The sequence below is a fragment of the Bidens hawaiensis genome, unplaced genomic scaffold, assembly GCF_021521415.1.
Source record: "Bidens hawaiensis isolate Kalapana, Puna unplaced genomic scaffold, B.hawaiensis_p1.1 tig00027291_1, whole genome shotgun sequence".
NCBI classification, from domain to species: domain Eukaryota; kingdom Viridiplantae; phylum Streptophyta; class Magnoliopsida; order Asterales; family Asteraceae; genus Bidens; species Bidens hawaiensis.
Genome location: NW_027494402.1, coordinates 136319 through 150269, shown reverse-complemented (window position 1 = coordinate 150269; position 13951 = coordinate 136319). Strand labels below are relative to the sequence as shown.

At 37.4% G+C, this 13951-nt stretch overlaps 2 protein-coding genes and 1 pseudogene across 2 annotated transcripts; 2 read left to right on the top strand and 1 right to left on the bottom strand.

The window, feature by feature from the left end:
- Nucleotides 1-2061: 2061 nt before the first annotated feature.
- Nucleotides 2062-2793, top strand: LOC143575062 (RING-H2 finger protein ATL52-like). The gene has a single exon (XM_077059521.1). The coding sequence runs from the start codon at nt 2062-2064 to the stop codon at nt 2791-2793; it is 732 nt and encodes a 243-aa protein (XP_076915636.1).
- Nucleotides 2794-3545: 752 nt separating this feature from the next.
- LOC143575069 (zinc finger CCCH domain-containing protein 56-like) lies at nt 3546-5271 on the bottom strand. The gene is made up of 2 exons (XM_077059525.1): nt 5116-5271; nt 3546-4641 (listed from the first exon to the last, which is right to left on the bottom strand). The coding sequence occupies exons 1-2, from the start codon at nt 5252-5254 to the stop codon at nt 4391-4393; spliced, it is 390 nt and encodes a 129-aa protein (XP_076915640.1). The 5' UTR covers nt 5255-5271; the 3' UTR covers nt 3546-4390.
- Nucleotides 5272-9487: 4216 nt separating this feature from the next.
- On the top strand, nt 9488-11493 carry LOC143575068 (inositol-tetrakisphosphate 1-kinase 1 pseudogene; annotated as a pseudogene).
- Nucleotides 11494-13951: the final 2458 nt, after the last annotated feature.

The following is a 13951-nucleotide window of genomic DNA, read 5'->3' as shown; positions in this document are numbered from 1 at the left end:
AAAAATAATCAAGCATGTAAATTAGAGATTTTCCTTGCTTTTACGGTCTCCTTGAACTTAAAATTCGAAGTTTAAAAAAGATGGTGCAATACTATGTTATTAACTTATTATTGTACTTTATTCTATCTCATCAAATATTTAAATTTTAATGGTTAAACTATTAGAGTATTAACTATTGGGTTACTTTAGCTGGTTAGTCTATACATCTTCTTAGTTTAACAAAGTTAGCCCATGTATATGTTTTTAGTTCACTAATTCACGTGAAGCAAAATTGAATAAGATCGAAATCTTACGTTCTATGGGCAAAATGAGAATTCTATGTTTGCAAAAAACCATATGAAAGTACTGTTGGGTCGTAGGCCTTGTTAGCCCGGTTTATTATTTGAAGTCCAAAGGGCAGTCGGGTGTAGTGTGGCCAGACCGAAGCCCGACCCGGTTTGGATTTCTTGTTCACTAATTTACAAACCCTAGACTAGTCTCTATTTAAACAACGTTATGTACTTGTAATCCTTTGTCACTCAATAAAAGAAATACCTAGTTGCCAACCGGTGGCATAGGTCAGTTTAGACCAAACCACGTTAAATCTCGTGTTCGTTTATTGCTTTCGTGTCTTGTGTTCGGTTCGTGTGTGTGTTTAATCCTAACAAGTTCAACACATTTTGAACTAATTGAAGTCAACCCATATCAAACTGGATCAAGATCTTATGATCCTAGGTTCAAGACAAAGTCCTATGCAAGATCATATGCTTGTAGAGATAATTAATAATTAACATGAAGGTTCTAACATGTTTTTACTGAATAAGATGGTAAAATCGTAAGATAAGTAAATCAAGATATACATCTTCACAACTGACTTGCCTTAAGTCATATAATGCTTAATTACTATTATTTCACTAGCTTCTTCACCTTGCATTAAGGCTCATGAGTTTTATAATCACCTAAAAAGGTTTTATCTTGAATTTATTCTAAAACCGTAAAGCGTCACAAAATCACTCCAAAACTTCAATTCATCTTGAAACAACCAAGTGAAAAGATAGTAGGATGTGGACCATAGTTGGTGATCTAGACAGGAGGTTGCGTAATCGAGACATACAGTTGTGTTCTTGTGGAACAACATTGGTCTAGATGATGGTTCCCAATGTGGGTCCGAATAATGGTTTCGGACTAGGGGTTTGTCCGGAAAGTAACAAACACAATATAACTTAATATGTCTACAAATACAACTTAAAAAATTTGGTACCTTCCAACTACTACTATTAATGTATTTGTTGCACCTATATGTTTATATAATATGATTTTCCTGAGAAATAAATTGTTCTTTTTATAAAAGGTTTAAGAAACCTAAATGAGTGATCTGTGATCATTCTTTTTTGTTTTAATAACTTTGTTTAATTCTACAAGTTTGAATTGTTCAGACTTGCAATCCACTTAATTCATGGGTCCATGAAAGCTACTTCAGTCCCAAATTTAATACAACCCAATTGATTGTAGTTTTGACCCTGGAAAACTGTTAGTATAGGTTGGTCAAGTTCATTAAAAAAAAAATTTAAAACCAAAGTGAATTGTCAAATTTAAATTATATATACATTCTTATATTTAGCTCTCTCAGAAATTTTGGTTTGCTTACTTGGATTGGATAAAGACTTATCTTCCATGGTTTTATATTATTTGTAGATATATGAAGTTATATACTTTTATTGTTTTTGTTAATTTTCTTCATTTACTTTTTCTAAAAGTTGTTAGTTGACAAGTTAATCTGACCAATTTATAAATTTCACTAAAAATTTTATTTAATAAATTAATAAATTGTTTATTTCCATAAAACTATTTGTCACAATTATTAAAAAAATTGGGGCCTTCCAACTACTACTACCCTTCTACAAATAATAAAGAACATTGATTGCTTGCATAACTTCCTACCAAACCAAAAGAAATTGAAAGGTGAAGTAACAAATACTAGAAACAAATGATCAAGAAAAAAACAACAACAAAGCTTCCTAGTTTAATTTTCTTTTCCAACCAAGATCTTCTGTTTTTTGCTGAAATTAAGGTTTTGGTGTTATGGGATATTTAAAGGATCCAAAAACATGGATTCCAAATATACTCCCTAACAATTGCTCTCAAAACATTTGTTCAATATACTGCCCAAAGTGGTGTAAATACATCATCCTCCCTCCGCCTCCACCGCCACTGCCACTAGTAATCGGTGATATAGGCGGTACCACCACCCTCTCACCGGTGGTGATAGTGATCATTACTCTCATAGGAAGTATTTTTCTAGTGATGGCTTACTACTTTATGATCTATATATGTTGTTCAAGAAACAATCAGTCATCATCTATGATGTTAACAAGAGAGGTTAGTTATAATCTTGAAACTCATGAACCCGAAGGATTGGAAGCAAGAGTGGATGTTCATGATCAAGACAATGATCATTTGAATTATGTGCCGTGGCTTGTTATGGGTAAAGGTTTGGATGAAGAAATTATTAAGTCGATAACGGTTTGTAAGTACAAGAAAGAAGATGGTTTGTTTACATGCACGGATTGTTCGGTTTGTTTAGGGGAGTTTCAAGAAGATGAGAGTATTAAGATTTTGCCAAAATGTTGTCATGTCTTTCATGTTTATTGTATTGATACTTGGCTTAAAACGCACTTGAATTGCCCGCTATGCAGAGCGAATGTGTGTTGTAATATTGTTAAATCATCACAGCCTGTCTCACCACCACCGTTGCAGCTGCCAGTGATGACGGCTGAATCGAACACAAGCAATGAATCGACAAACTCGGGGTGATTTCGAATAGTCGGGGAATGCTTTGGAGGGGAACATTAAACTTTGTTCATGCGAGCCATTTTGGTGTGACAAAATCATATTCAAATTGTATATATTGATTTTTTTTTAAAATAGGTAGTTTGGAAATACATGTTTGTTTGTTTGTTTTTAAGTATTCCGCAAATATTGCTTTGGAGCCGATGTCTCCTTGTAAGCAATCTTTCTTTCTTCTGGGATAGAGCCATAGAGTTATAGTTTGCTTACATCTCATCATTCCCGTAACCCAACAATAGCTATGCAATGGATAAAAAACTTGGTTGCTGTATCTTCACAGTTCACATAGTTCTTCGTGCCTAGGGGTGTAAACAATCCCATCCGAGGCCGTGCTTGACAACGCTTGAGCTCGGCTCGTTTAACTAATGAATTTTATCTAAGTGGAAAAAGTGAACGAATTTTATCACCAAAAGTCAAGGGTGACTGGTTGGTTAAATACTTTATACCTACTGTTTCAAGTAGTTTATGCAATAAATATTATACGATAATGTTGAATTTTGTATATTTAGGTAGAAACATAGCATTCATTCTAGATGTTCAAAATGATATGTGTGACATACTAAAAGTGTACTAGGGTCATTTTAAAGGGTAATTTAAAATGATGAACCTGCAGCCATTTTATTATTTGGAATCAATAGCTTCTTCTTCAGTAAGTCCAGGCGTCTGGTGGAGGACCGCACTTGCTAGTTGCTATCTCATCTGCTGAATTTAGTCAGCGTTCTTCTTCTACCTTCACTAAAAACGCGGCTATAAACACTTGTATATCATGCATTAAGAATAATATGTTACAAAGGAGTCCACAATAAAACATGCTTATTGTAGGTGCTGAAATGAATGAATTGATTGACGGGTTAAATAAGTTAAGGTCACAATAGTACGCTTTTACCGAAGGCTAAAAGGTCAAAACTAAAGCTAAAAAACTATGCAACAAAGGTTGTACCATTTACATCTATCTTCACATAAAGTACTTGTACATACCTTCAGACTGATGTATCGATAGGTGACACAATTGCAAGAAAACAAGGTGAGTTAGCCGCTTTCGCAATAGGATCTGCAGATTGGCATGTGTTTGGACCAAATTGACTTCAATATCAATCATTGATGGCTTACTATTTGAAGTGTAAATCCCAATCAAAACACACCTAGTGTACTCAATTCATCATATCCCTATAAGTACAAAATTTGCTATCCTGAGCTAACTGGTTAACCCACTTAATCAACTTAGTTAAGTTAGTTAAACATTCATAAAACTAACCCCTTGTTACTAAACCATGTCATAAAACTAGTAATTGCGATCAGCATGCAACAGTTTTCGACACCAACCTCCACACACAAATCTGACTTCATCTGTACCATTAATTTGGTAATGGATTCAACCGATTTGCTGAGGTCTTTCTAGAATTCAGGTGCATTTAACCAAAAATAAAAATAAAAAAAAATCCTTTAAATCCCAAACTTTAAATCAAGTTTAACATCCAATTTGAATCAAGTCAAACTTCAAAGTCAACAAAGGCGAAGAACTGAAATAAGATAAGCCATAACAAACTACTGCAAGGTAAAAGGACTAGTCAATATCATGACCATCAATCCAGTCGCCATAAATCCCGTTAATCTTTTTAGGAACCTTCCATGCGTTCCTGCTCGGGATAGGTCCCTGCACTGCATTTGCCACCTGTCTGGACCGACCGGCATTAGCAGGAGCTGCTGCTGTGACAGCAGAAGCTGGGAGTGGCTTGTATGCTGCTGGGAGGCTTGGAACCACGGCCCGTTGGTTGTTAAGGTTAACCTCGCTCTCAATCGGTTCTATTCGCAGCTCTGCCAAAAAGAAGCACTGGTTTCAATATAACCAAATATGAACTAATGAAATGCTCTGTATCAGTTGTCAAACTTGCATAAGCTAAAATGATAACTTGCTAGACATTGCATGGTCAAAAACTCAAAAGTATGACAAGTAACTGTGAGAGCAACCAATTCATGATCATATAAAAGCTATTCAGATTTAATTGTGTCATTATTTATATGAATTTATTTGACTTTAAATGCCACACTTCTATTTCCTAGATTTGTTGTTAACATTGATATGCATTGACTTTAAGCAAGGGAGTATCTAAGTTGATTAGTTGAATTCTCAGTTACAAGAGCATTAAGAATAACTGCACTTTGCAAACAAATTAACAATCACAGTATCTAAATCTTAATCAAGAACTCAAGATAGATATTTAAACTATTTTACAGTAGACAAGTATTATTGGGAAATAATCGAGTCAATTTAAGATTATTAGTTTATACCTGCTTCCCCATGAGCAAAATAGCACTTGCTTTCATAATTGCAAAAACCATTTAGTTGCCACTTTCTACAAATCTTCGTTTTATAAGACAACGGCCTCACAGTCCCACTAGACACTGTTTGTACTACCAGCGGCGGCATTGCTGTTCCATCCGCTAGTGGGTGTGGCGTTGGCGCTGCTGCACCAGTTGCTGCTCCCCACGAATACACACCAGGAGATCCAGGAACCAGAACTACTGCCAAACTTTCTCGGGTTGTGACTCTCTCGTCATGAATATAAATGCAGTTATCCCCATAAGGACAGCCCGCTGCAGAGTTGAATAGCTTGCAGTGTGGGACTTTGGATGGTCTAACAAATGTACCATCATCTACCATCACAAAGCTAGAGGACCCAGATTTCAGAATTTGAGATGGTTCACTTGCCAAAGCCTCGTATCCACCGTAGGCTGGATTAGGAGTAGCAGAACCAGATCCCTTCCTATAATAATCCTGGTTATTAGCTTTATCTCCCCCGAAGATGTGAACCATACCATTTTGATGATTGCTCATTTTGGTGGCGGCGGAAACCCTCGAGAGGTTTTTTTTAAAGTTTTACGCTAAAGAAGTAGGTAAAACCCTAGAAAACACGGATATATATAGGTGGTACAGCTCCAAAAAGGACTGCGTAGAATAGATTTGTTTCTCACCATAATAAAAAGGTCTCAGATCGGTTAAAAGATAGGATTTAGGCTTATATATTTTGATTAATCATTTGGATTAATGCAAACACAAAATCCAAACATTCAAGTATTACTTGCGTTTTAATGTAGAATTAAGACGGGTACCGATAAATGTACAATGTGTGATGCAAATCGAGAAACTGAAGTATCACTGACATTTGATTGTATATACACCCCAAGAAAGGATATACTAAAAATAATAATATCGTTGTAACTGGAAAAAATCCAGATAGCAGAATTCACTTTAAAGAACTAAGAGCATTTATTATAATATTACACAGGAAAAAGAGATGAAAATAGTTGTAATCTAATGATTTTAATGTATTACAGCTAGATTAAAGAACTAATAGTAGTAAAGACAGCGAGAAAAAAGAAATTAACAAAGAAAACAGCTACTATAGAATGTTTGTGGTAAAAGTAAAACTAAGATAAAAGCTCAAATTAGACCCAAAAGTTAAAATTTGGAACATATATCGCTTGAATCCATAGTTAGGAAAAGCCCTCGCTTCAGCGCCTAGGCCCATTTTCCAGGTGTGGCCCAACATACGCGCTTCTAGTTTCTAGGCCCTCGCCTCTTGAAGTTGACGATGCCTCTATTGATAGTGATGATGGATTAAGAACAATGATCATTTGAACTGTTACTATTTATTAGTTTTTGAACTTTTGGTTTTCATGTTTTGAGCATTTTGGCATTTGAACTTTTGGTACTTTTCTTTGAACATTTTGTTATTCAAGTTTTGGAATTACATTTGAATCTCGACTCTTTTAGAGCTTTTGGTACTAATTAGATGATACTAAATGTAATATAACAGCTTTTGCTTATTTTATAAGAAGAATAGTATTGATTTTCTAATACATAGTATATTATTTAAGTGTGGTTTTAATTTTTTTAGGCACTCACTTTTTTGCGCTTTGCACATAGGCCCTAGGCAAGGTCTATGCGCCTTGAGTGTGTCTAGCGTCTTTAATAACTATGCCTGTATCAAAGAGTTTATCAGCATGTTGCCATTTTACATGAAAAGAGTGAGAAAGTGCAAATGTCGTAATTAAGAACCACTGAACCAGAGGATTGCAGATTACATGTTAACTAAAGACTAATACCAGTTGGGATCAGGAAGACTTGACATTGTTTACTGATATCATAGTTGACAGTTCATCATTAACTAATTCTTTATGTTAAAGCTTTATAACACCATATGTTAAAGCATACACTCCTTCCTTTCTCACAAGGCTCGTCATAACAATGGCTAAAGATTCTACAAAAGTCTAGAACCAAACCCTTTCAAGGGACTGTGTATTCAGAAATATGTAAATAGACAGAGAGCCTGTAGTATCTTTAGTGAAAATGTTTAAACGCGACACAAAAACGTTACTACAACAAAGAAACTATATAATCCGTTACAAAATCCAGAGTAGATACAGCACAAGAAAACACAAATTATCTTACGAACAACACAATCTTTCTCACCGGAAATGATCAACCGATAAAAAACAGAACCGTGTAAAATAACCGCACTTCAAAGAACTAACGGCATTTACTAAATATGAAAATTACTCCATTAAAACAGTTATTATTATCTAATGAGTTTGGTAAAACAGTTATGATAAGCTGTTAGCAGTAAACAGTTAGTTATAACTGATCCAGTTAATCTGGTAGCTGTAAATAATCTCTGATGCGTTTACATTTAAATACAATTCTGAATCATATTGACAGTTTACAGAGTACGAACCCTAAAATTAGAAATAGTAGCAGTTTAAACTAAGATGATCGATCTAACAGAAATAATAATAAACAAATCAATTATTATTATTATTATCAGTAGTAGTAGCCAGGGTATGATCAATTAGAAGAAGAGATCATAATAATATAATATACCTCAGTTTCAGTCCAGTAAACTTTAAATTATGTTGACATTAACTCATACTCCGAACATCTTTGCCGTCTGCCGCAGACAGCAGCTACGGCGGTGGCCTTCCGTCATCTTCGCCGCCGGCGGTTTGCTCGACCTGCATATTGCTATTTGAGTCCATTGTAAATCAAACATAAGATAGGATTGATAAGAAGCTCGAAGCAAGTAGCCTCAGTTAAAACTGGTTTTAGTAACCGAGCTAGAGCCTTGTATTACAAGTTTGTTTTGTTTAGGTTTATCGTGCCTTAACGAGTGTAGTTTATTTTTAAGATTTAACTCATTTAAACTTCTATTCTATAGAGCCGAACTTTGACTCGTTTAAGGTATCGTACACAGTCTCAAGCCGAGCTTACGCTTTAAAAGTTTTTTTTTAAATAATTAAAAATGTATATAAATGAATTAATAAATAATAAACGAGTTGAGTTTGACATTAAAACAATGACTTGTGACTACCGCCCTCATAAAACACACGTACAAATTTTAATAAAATAGGGACTAGATTACTTGAATGCTAATTGTGATAGTATCATATTACAGTTTTGACTCATTTTTATAATTTATGATTTTGATCTTAACTATTAATTTATATGCAACACATTTGATATTTGAGGCTAACATATTGTAATTTTTGAAGACACTCATATGCACCTTTAGTTACATGAATTCCGCCTCTTTATATTCTCTATTTCATTTTTGTTGTTTCTATGATCGTTCTAATTATCGTTGAATTCTTCGACACCTCACCGCAACTTTACATTAACTCATCTTTAAAGCTAATACTTTGACCCCCCGCTTCCTAATTAAACTATCACCATGGCAAAAGTTAAAGCATATTTTCCAAAGTGATTTTTGTCATTATTTGTTCCCACTCATCCATACATAGCATGCATCATTCGTCCTTAAGAAGCGAATTTGGCCTAAGTCTCGTCCTAGGCATCTCTTTATCCCCCTTCCCCCCACCCACCCCCACTCTCGCCCCTGCCTGACACATCGATGGGACACATGACTGAAGTTCTTATGTGATTAACTGGTAGCTCTAATTAGACTTGACTTGTATGACGTTTTTGCTAACCTATCTCTTTGACGTGTTATACATGTCATGTGATAAGAAGAAACCGACACATAAGTCGTATGAGACTCATAAAATAATAATATTTCCTGTTAATAAGAAAAAAACCAATATACCATTTTCTAAAAGGTAATCTCATATTAAATGAGCAACACCTTTGACAACCAAAACTACGTGTCACAATCCACATCCCTTCATTCATCCAAAGCATAGTCACCAACGGCCACCATAAGGCTGAGGGGTGTGGAGCGCGAGAAAGGGCGCGTGAGGCCATCCGCTCGCGCCCCGGGGCGCGAGCACCACACCACCGAGGCGCGAGAGGGGCGCGAGAGGGGCGCGAGCGCGGATTTCCAGGCGGGCGCAAGAATGGTAGCGGCTGGGAAGAGCGCGAGAAAGAGCTTGGGAATGTTAAATATAGCCGTTGGGAATGTTAAAAAAATCCGCTCGCGCCCCCTGCTCGCGCCCCTCCACACCAGGGCCAGGGGCGCGAGCGGGGGCTCCAACACCCATCTTATCAAGTTTCTCTCTCTGCCACACGTCACAATATTATTGGCTCGCGCCCCCTCTCACGCCCCCCACACCCCTCAGCCTAACACATTCCCACTTTTAGCAAAAACTAATTTTTTATTTTTTTTTATTATTAAGCCCCGACACTCAGTCACTCACTACTTCACTAGTGCGGCGGAATCCGTATATTTTCCAAAAGAATATGCCACGTGGTCTCCCCAACCTCTTAACCATAGTTAACCCCATCCACCAAAATCAACCCCCCTTCTCAAACCCCTATAAATACCCACACACTCTCCGTTAACTCCGTTAACTTCAAAACCAAAACCTCTGTTGTTATGAGTTTGTATTTGGATTAAATGACGACGAAGCGATTCAGTATAGGCTACGCACTGTTACTGAAGAAACAAAAGAGTTTTATTCAGGACTCGTTGGTCAATTTAGCCAACCAACGCGGTATCGATCTCGTTCAAATCGATACTGACAAGCCGTTACTGGATCAAGGTCCGTTTGATTGCGTGCTGCACAAGTTACACGGTGACGAATGGCGCCAACAGCTCCGTCAGTACTCCGTTTCTAACCCTAACGCCGTTGTTATTGATTTCCCGGATCAAATTGAACGCTTACACAATCGGATTTCAATGCTGGATGTTGTTGAAGAGATTGAGGATTTAAAAGATGGTGAAACGGCGTCGTTTGGGATTCCGAAGCAGGTTGCGGTGTACGAACCGGAGAGATTGAAAGAAAACGGTGTGAATTTGGGTTTGGATATGAATTTGAAGTTTCCGGTGATTGCGAAGCCGTTGGTGGCGGACGGGAGTGCGAAATCGCATAAGATGTTGTTGGTTTTCGATACCGAGGGTTTCGAAACGCTTAAAAGCCCGACGGTGGTGCAGGAGTTTGTGAACCATGGTGGGGTGATTTTCAAAGTGTATGTGGTTGGGCAGTATGTGAAATGTGTAAAGCGGAAGTCGTTGCCCGATATTAGTGAGGAGAAGTTGAGGGGTTTGAGTGGTTCGTTGTCGTTTTCGCAGGTGTCGAATGTGACGTCGGATGAGAGGAGTGATGATAGGTATTATAAGATGTTGGATTTGGAATTGGAGGATGTTGTGATGCCGCCGATGAGTTTGGTGATTAATATCGCGAGTGGGCTGCGGAAGGCGATGAAGCTGCATCTTTTTAATTTTGATATGATTAGGGATGTTAAGGTTGGGAATAGGTACTTGGTTATTGATATTAACTACTTCCCGGGGTATGCGAAGATGCCCGGTTATGAGTCGGTGATGACGGATTTCTTTTGGGATGTGTTGAACAAGAAAGAGGATAGATTGTTTAACTGTGAAAAAGAATTGATGAAATTGGTGGATAGTAGTAATAACAGTAATAATAATAATGGTGGATTTGGTGAGGATGCAGTGTGTCATGATGTTCCGTCTGGTTAGAAGAAAGGCGAACCCGAAAGGAGGGTCTGGTAGCGCGTGTGGGGATGGAATATCGCGGTCGGGTTTGCTTAAACGAAAGCAGATTCTTGATCGTTGGTCGAAGGGACGCATTGCTGTTAGTACAAGGGGTTTTGAATAGGGCTCTTTACTTTCGCTTTCTCCCCTGATGGCGATTTACTTTGGAGACAGATGATTTTCGGTTTCTCCTAAAGTCTGTAGGAAGGTATAAGTTTCTTTATAGGGCATATTATATTTTCAGTTAGACAGCTTTGATCAATGAATTTTGTTGCTTATTGAATGATGATAGATTGTTATTTTGCCCCATACTGTAGTGTGTTTGTTCAATTCGTTTCTGTTGTTTGTAACTGATGGGCTTATACTTGCTAATATTACTACTAATTAGGGGGATTAATCCAAGTGTGAATGTATGTTAGGTATTGGTTTGTGATTGTCTTTGTAAACTGACAGCATAGTTGTCATGTGAATACTCAGACAGATCACCTGAGTGGATGGTTGTAGACAGACAGTACACATATCCTGTTATGTTTTTCTGTTTACATGCATATGTTGCAGTATGCTTTGTTAATATATACCTTAAGTATGGTTGTTAATTGTTAGACATTGATTGTGTTAGTCCTGGATTTGATAGATGGGTTTGCGACTAGACTGTTTACGACATTTTTTCGACGCCTTGCATTTTACAAAATTGCCACCGTATTGGTTTTGCGACCGCGTGCCATTTATAAACCGGGTGTGCAAATGACCTGAGTTTTTTCGTGCTCGAGCCTAGTACTGCACGAGCTCGAGCCCGAGTTGAGTCAAGTCAAGCTTAGGCTTGTTGAAGGCTTTTCTCAAAATATACAAAAAGTAATTGAAATCGTATATTAATTAATTAATAAATGAGCCAAACGTGAGCTTGAAAAAACAACTCGCGAGCTGAGTTCGAGCTTTAGAAAAAGAACTCGTAACGAGTCGAGCTCGAGCACTCGTAAGTCAAAACGAGCCGAGCTCCTCGAGCTCGGCCTTGACTCGGCTCGTTTTCACTCTATTTATGACCTGTGACCGTTTTGCGGCCAATATATTTATTTTTATTTTTTATGTTTAAGCCATTTTCTATTTTAAATTTTCTAATAGTGTTCATACTTTATAAATTTAAGCATTTATTGATATTTCAAAATAATATAAAACATTCAATTTAAAATGTCAAATACCCAAGTTATCTTCACTTGAGTAAATATACAAACATTGATAGGTGTTTATAGCCTAACTCGATTATTGGACATTTTGACTTTTGAGACAAGCTCGTTATGATTTCCATCAGGTATATGTTCATTCTTCACCTTCTCAAATCTTACTACAGTGACTCCATTAAGCAGTTCATTCTTCACCTTCTCAAATCTTACTACAGTGACTCCATTAAGCAGGGCCGGCTCCGAAAAGACGAAAAAATTTTTGGGCCAAAGGCAAACTTTTTTTTTGAGCCTTAAGTAAAAGAAACATTTTGTTGGGTTTAAACAATTTAATTATAAATGAGCTTATTTGATTATGATTTAAGTTGTGTGGAAAACTTTTGTATAAAAATAAGCTTAAATTGTCTCAAATAAGACTAGAACCTACAACATTTTGGTTAGATGTTATACCCATTTACCATTAGACCAAGATAGTGGTTATATAATTGTGTTGAAACATTGATTATACACATGTTTTTGATAAAAATACATATATTTTTTTTTGAAAAAAAAAATTTCAGGCCTAGCAAGGTGTTGGGCCAGTGGCCGTCGACCACCCTGCCATGCCTCAAAGACGGCCCTGCCATTAAGCATATCAATTTTCCTCACATATAGATAAAAAAAATCATCAAATTAGGAAACAGAACCAAAGTTTTACTTGATAAGAAAAAACTCCAATAAAGATCATTTAAAGATTAAATACAATCACAAAACCAAACACTTGAAATGCTACACATTAGCAAGATGACATTGTACCTTGCAGCCCATTAATTAGATGAATATTAACAATCACAGGCAAAACATAAACAAACTAGTCTTATAAAGTGACAAAATAACAAGTATGAAATAGTTTTCTAGTCGATATCGGGTGATGGTGATTTTGAAGAAATGGGTCACACACTTTTGAAAGTGTTGGTAGTGATGTATGAATACCGGTAGGTGATGCATGAAAACTAAGTGAAGAAACACTAGATGACCCCGACAGATTAAGGATAATCTTAGGGTTAAGTAGATGTTTCCCACGAGGGTTAGGTCCGGCAAAGATGGCTATTCTTCTCAACCTACAAAACAGACACCGTAAGCTCGTCACTGAGAAGGGGGGGGGTTCATCCTTGTGACCACCCTCCGGCGTGAGAATCAGACTAGGTTGCTCTAAATATAAGTGTATATAGAGAGAAATAGCTAGAGAGAAGATAATGATACCGTTCCAAGGTGTTGGAGTATTTATAGCCGAAGGTAGGTTTCCAAGCAGGTACGGCCAGCTGTATATAATATTCCTTTTTCACCAACTATGGGCTACGTTCGTGCCATGATGGGAGTTGGTGGGTAGGCAGCGGCTGATAGTGACATTTTGTACTGGAGCGTGCTCCTCCTCGTACTATTGTCAGTGAGCTGTCACCCTGTGATTGGTTCATGGGTTGCTTTTGTCAGATCTTGTCTATTTGTCCATATCTTAGTAGGTATAATACAAAAGATCTTCTAGAAGCGTACAGACTGGCTCTTTTGGGCGGGAATATTCCCGCCCTACTCATTCCTTCTTCAGGTGACGTTACTGAAGTATAAGAGTTAGTGCCTTATACGTGTAGCCTTACTGTTAGTGCGGGTAGCCTTCCTTCTTGGCTTGTACCCACAGCTGCGGGGACAGGCAGGGTACTGTACCAAGGGAGGCTTTCCTGCGGGGACAGCTGGCTTACTGCGTGTAAGGTCTTCATCTCTCTGAGCATGGTGGGTCCTGCGGATCCAGTTGGTCTTTGCGTAGACGTACCTCTTCAAGGTGAGTCTTGTGGGTCCAACTGGGCTTTGCGGGAACCTACCTCTTCAAGTCCCCCCAGTCCATTGTTCTTCTCATGAATTGTTAATAAGTGAGGGGAACTTTTGGACTTTAAGCAAGGGGCTTTAAAAAGGGGTTTTCGTTTTTTAAGGTTCTCCGTGGGGATTCTTCCCGCAGTTTTCCTAATGTCA